This window comes from Lissotriton vulgaris, chromosome 1_1, assembly GCF_964263255.1.
Source record: "Lissotriton vulgaris chromosome 1_1, aLisVul1.2, whole genome shotgun sequence".
NCBI lineage: Eukaryota > Metazoa > Chordata > Amphibia > Caudata > Salamandridae > Lissotriton > Lissotriton vulgaris.
In genome coordinates, this window is record NC_141685.1 from 726,689,809 (window position 1) to 726,695,808 (window position 6,000).

The window sequence follows — 6,000 nt, forward strand, 5'->3', positions numbered from 1 at the left end:
GTGGTTCCGGTATAGAGGGTGTTTCCGTAGTCCAGTCGGCTGGTGACGAGTGCCTGTGTGACCGTCTTCCTGGTTTCGGTGGCGAGCCATCGGAAGATCTTTCGGAGCATGCGTAGGATGTTGAAGCATGATGATGAGACGGCGTTGACTTGTCTGGTCATCGAGAGGGAGGAGTCCAGGATGAAGCCCAGGTTGCGTGCGTGGTCCGTTGGTTTGGGTGCGCTGCCCAGGGTAGGGGGCCACCAGGAGTCGTCCCAGGCGGAGGGTGATGATCCAAGGATGAGGACTTCCGTCTTGTCTGAGTTCAGTTTCAGGCGGCTGTTCCTCATCCACTCGACTACGTCTTTCATCCCTTCGTGTAGGTTGGTTCTGGCGGTTCCTGGGTCGTTGGTGAGGGAGAGGATCAGCTGGGTGTCGTTGGCGTAGGAGATGATGTTGAGGTTGTGTTGGCGTACGATGGCTGCGAGGGGGCTCATGTAGACGTTGAAGAGGGTGGGGCTGAGTGATGATCCTTGTGGTACGCCGCATATGACTTCGGTGGCCTTGGATCTGTACGGGGGAGGCGGACTCTCTGAGTTCTTCCGGTGAGGAACGAGATGATCCACTCCAGTGCCTTCTCTTGGATTTCGATGTCCCTGAGGCACTGCACTAGGGTGCGGTGGCAGACCGTATCGAATGCTGCGGAGAGGTCCAGGAGGATGAGGGCGCTGTTTCCCAGTTGTCGAGCAGGGCTCGGATGTCGTCAGTGGCTGCGATGAGGGCGGTCTCGGTGCTGTGGTTGGCGCGGAAGCCGGACTGCGAGTGGTCGAGGCTGGTTGGGCGAGCGCAATTGGTGATCCACTGTGTGAGGTTGTTGGCTGCATGGTTGGGGTCCGTTGAGCTGGCGGGAGGGATCTGGCTCAGTGAAGTGGTGAGCTGGTCGGTGGTGATCTTGTTCCAGTTCCTGCGGGGAACCTGTTGCGGGTGGTGGTGAGTCGTGGTATTTTTTGAAGCTGAAGTGGACGCAGCTGTGGTCTGTCCAGTGGAGTCCAGTGGAGTGGCTGAAGGAGATGTACTTGCTGGAGGAGAAGACTGGGTCAAGCGTGTGTCCGGCGTAGTGGGTGGGGGTGTTCACCAGTTGCATGAGTCCGAGGTTGGCGAGGTTGTCCAGCAGGGTGGTGGTGGTGTTGTCGTTGTTGTTCTCCAGGTGGAAGTTGAGGTCCCCTAGGAGGATGTAGTCAGCGGAGGCGAGGGCGTGCAGGCTGATGAAGTCTGCGATGTCTTCGCTGAATTTTGTGCAAGGTCCTGGGGGTCTGTAGATGAGGGTGCCTCTGAGTGTGGTCTTGGGGTCGGTGTGTATCTGGAAGTGAAGATGTTAAGCGGCTGTGAGGGTGTCGTCTGAGTTGGTCGTGATGCGGATGGTGTTCTTGTGGACGATGGCGATGCCTCCTCCTGTCTCGTTGACGCGGTCTCTCCGGGTGATCTTGCATCCATCCGGGATGGCGACGGCGATGTCGGGCGCTGAGTTGGCGTTCATCCATGTTTCCGTGAGGAAGGCAACGTCTGGAGATGTGGTGTCGAGCAGGTTCCAGAGTTCCACGGCGCTCCCGAAGACGGAAAATGGCTCGCGAACCGGTCAAGCAAGCTACTACGCATGCTCGCGGAGCTATGCATAGTTCGCGGAGTGCAAGTGCATCTTCGCGTAGCTCGCGGAGTGCGGCTACGCGAACTACGCCCAGGCTTAAATGGCAGTCTTTAGCCAATTAGATAATAACCTGTCATCACCATGTAATGCAGTACCTTCATAAAATATTGAGAAATTCTATGATAGTTCCACAGTCACAGACGTACCTACGTTTAAATGCCTTATAGCTTATAAAACACTTACCCTAATTACCAGCAGTACCAAAAAAGGATCCTCTCCACACCATAATATATCATTCTGCTAAATGTAATGTAAATCCGTTCCTCTGTTTTTGCGCTACATCAAATGCAATATTCTATGGAATATTCTTTGTCAGAAAATGTTGTTTTGGGGCCCCTTTTAATCTTTGAAACCCCTTAACAATTCATTTAAAAAATATACATCATCACAAAATGTAGAACAATGCTCTAGGAAACTATGGGTTGATTCGACAATTGAGTAAAAAATTATTAGGTAGCAAAAATCTGTGGAATTCCAATCTCTGGGAATCCTAACTATCACAAAAGAGAGTGGTAATGAGATTTAGGGCCTGATTGCGTATTGGAGGACAAGGTTACTCCTTCACAAACATGATGGATATCCTGACTTCTGAATTGCAATTCCATTACTGCCTTAGGAAATTGTAATATATCGGACGGCATATCCGTCACATTTGTAACTGGATATCCAATCCCTCAAGATGGTATTCAGGTTCTTAATGTGACTTCTTAATTTTCTTCTTTTGTATTTGTTGTGTATTTGTTTCTTGGTTTACATACTCATGTGACTATAAATGTGTCTTTTAGTTGTTCATGTATTAAACATATGCTGTCTATGTTATTTCTTTTGGGGTTCTTTGCTACTTTTAGTAGTATTGTGCTACACATCTATCAACAGGATCATCTACATAGTCAAATTTACATTGCTGTGAAATTTCATGACAATCCATTTGGCCGTTTTACTGCTGCATCAAATAAAGAAAGTCTATGTAAAATGCATTGGTATCAAAACCTGTTTTGGGACCACCCTTTTTTTATATACATTGACTAAACACTGCAAAAGTATCCATCCTCCACCAATGTAAAGGGTGCAACAGGTCGAGAAAGTTTCACTGAGATTCGTCAAATGTGTGCAAATTTGTTAAGGCACTTTCTCAAGTCATTTTGATATGGGTCCTCTCGCAAGTTCACTATGGGGCCTCTATCTGCCTTTGAGTAAACTTCATTTTTCTGATGAGTTCTGTAGTATAGAGCCGACCCAATGACTTGGGTGAATCTAGGGTTTTGTCACATGGGGCCAGATGTAGGTGGCCCAATACCGGTCGGTAACGGCCGAAATTACCGATTCGGTATTTTAAGGAATCTGTAAATTACCGATTTCTTAAAATACCGAATCGGTAAATTACCGAATTTGCAATGTAGGGAACACTCAAATGAGTGCTTTTCCCATTTTAGGATTCGTTATTTACCACCAACTATGCAAATCAGTGCATTTTCAACTGTGCCATGTGGCAGACATACATGCCTTTAGGGCATGTATGTCTGCCACATCTGCACACAAGCACGATTCAGGGGTGCAACAGGGTGTCAAAGTGACACCCTGGCACACTTGTATGTGTCCCCCATTTTACTGAGTCTGTATTTACCAATTTGGTAATTGCCATTCATTCCTATGGGCCTCCAGGCCCATAGTAAATACTGAATCTTACCGATTCGGTAATTTTAACCGATTTTTTTGCTACATAGCATTTACCGATTCTAAAATACTGAATCGGTAAAATTTAGTATTTTAGAATCGGTAAAAGTATTTTACCTACATCTGGTCCATGGTTTCCACAGTGCAGGTCTCAGCTCCATTTGGTTGCCAAGCTGAGAGAGTTTTGTCTGGCTCTCTAGGTCTCCATTTAATAGCTTTCTCGGAGCGCAAGTGTTCCTAAACTAGTAGGTAAACTTGGCAGGAGCGAGTCATGCAGAGAGGAAATACGAATTGTTGAGTTACAGGGTAGATCTTCCTCATGTTAGCAGTTTTATGTGGCATCCCAATTTATCCAAAAAGAAGTTGTCACGCTGCAAATGCCTGTAATGTGTTGTCGAGAAGAAGGTTGGGTCAGATGATACTGCAAGACATACCTCCTCCAAAGAATACCAGCTGCAGATCTTGTGGATCAATGGCAAAAGAAATGATGCAGGACTCAGTGGTATTCCTTCAGAAATATATGATTTTACCACGATTACAAGTTCCACGCATGGCAATACCACGCAAATTTTAGTTCGCAAGTGGCTTTATCACGCTGGAATTTGCAACGAAGGATTATACCACGCATTTTAACATCCTTTAAACACAAATGATAAAGATTATTTTCTTACCTGACACCTTCCTGTCTTTCACCAGCAGCCCGTACTTCCATCCACCGTCGAAACAAGTGTCAAAACACGTCTGCCAAAATTAAAAAAGGACTGCTATTTTGACGTAACGGCACGTCTTTGGGGGAGGCACTTTCCTTTTACCTCAGTGGTACTGAAGTGCGTTTTTTTTAAATTTAATTAACCTGCTCCTTTGTTTATTTTTGGGGGGGAGACCCCCCCATGCCCCCCCAGCCCCTCCCCCAGCCGACCCCCGCCAACCCCCCCAAGCCCACGCTGAACGACTGGAAGGAATTCCACACCTCCCCCCTAGCCAGAACGTATTTGCGTGGTAAAGACGGTCGTGGAAGGCACCCACGTTGAAAAGACGTTTGCGTGGTAAGTAACCCGTGGTAAACGTGATTAGTGGTAATGCCTTCATAGTAAATGATGTTTCCCTTCCTACAGTAACCCTTCATACTTTGAGGACAAGCCTAGACTGCTATATATCTGCCAGATGATAGAAAGGTGATCAAGGAAAGGGACTCTGAGGTACAGGGAATACTGCTAGCCACCTAGTGCTGGCTTTCCCCTGGTGTCTCCTTGGGAAGCCAAGCAGCTCTTACAAGTATCTGCCTTTATCAGATGGGCCACCCAAGTCCCGTGCCTGCCTATGGGATAAACCTTAAGTTCACATCAGTGTGTAACAGGCGGGACACTTTTCGGGCTCAACCATGTCTTTATGGCATGGCGTCTATTGAGTGACCCCCCCACTAGACAGTAGTGTCACCTCTATCTCTGCAGGCACCCCCCAGGAGCCATCTTAGGATAGTCTCAAGCATTCTGCCTAAGCTAGAACCCATCAGTTCTAGCCCTACATGCCAGTGGCTTCCATCTTGTCAGTGCCTCGCAGTCTACACCCGAGGATACGCCTAGGGAACAACCCAGTCTCCTCCAGCAGCTCCACCCTCAGGCTGCAGATCGGATTTCACTAATACATCACTGCGCCCCAGTCAGATGGGTCCTTCCTGGTGCCTATTAGTGGAGGACTCGGGACTCGAGCGGGGATTCAGGACTTGAGTGGGGAGAAGCGGAGTTAGGCTTCTGCCATCTTTGGCTCTAGGGCATTCTCCCTTCTCACGCTTTTAAATGGTTCCATTTGTAAGTAACACCATTGTGCATGCTAGAATGCCATATGTTCTTTTTTGAAAAATATGTTATGATAAAGCTGTGATGGTATTTGTTTGTTGATAAAGTAAACTACTTATTAATCGGTTTTTTGTGTTTCAGGCCAGAACTTAAAAATAGCCTAATGAAGAAAATGAGAATCCTGTACGATTCTGAAGAAAAAAGCAAACCTTTCATCACACCGCTTTCAGATGAGCACATCCTGTGACCTACAGCCAAGTTCAACAGTCTAGTGTTTAATTGTTGCCTCTACAGCCTCCAATTACGCGAGTGTTTTGCTCTTCAAACCACATTCACGTTTTTATGAGAAGAAAGCATTAAGATATAAACTTGTAAATTAGTTGATAGTTACAATTGGGCATTTTCTCTTGAATTATATGTTAAACTTTTAATCGTACGTTTTATTTGTCTGTGTCACCAAATAAACATAAATCATTCAAGTAGTGATTATTTTTCCGACATGGGGTGCACACTGACATGTACTAAATGTACCGATTAGGGTCCCTCTCCCAGATGAGTAAGAGTGCATACTGTGTCAGGTCAAAGGTGAGAGTCTGTATTAGGAAGGTGAACAGGGGCGTCCTTAGGCATGTGCAAGCTGTGCACCTGCACAGGGCCACCAAACCCCAGGGGCCACCACACCAATATATATCCTTAATATAATAATCCTCTGAGGATGGATACATATTTGTGTGGCCACCCCTGGCAGGGATTTGGCAGCCTCCGGCTCTGTTCCACTTCCAAACACCCTCACCCTCCCCCCTCCCCCTCTTCATTGACCTCTGCGCTCCGCCCCGCCGGACCCCC

The 6,000-nt window shown here is 47.1% G+C and overlaps 1 protein-coding gene across 6 annotated transcripts in view; it reads left to right on the forward strand.

Moving 5' to 3' along the window:
• Positions 1-5,633, forward strand: part of LOC147747718 (complement factor H-related protein 3-like) — a 966,023-nt gene extending 960,390 nt beyond the window's left edge. For all 6 annotated transcript variants that reach the window (XM_086955193.1, XM_086955216.1, XM_086955208.1 and 3 more), the window contains one exon: positions 5,296-5,633. In XM_086955193.1, the coding sequence (XP_086811319.1) occupies positions 5,296-5,307 (12 nt within the window). In that variant the 3' untranslated portion in view covers positions 5,308-5,633. The remainder of the gene's footprint in view (positions 1-5,295) is intronic.
• The last annotated feature ends 367 nt before the right edge of the window (positions 5,634-6,000 follow it).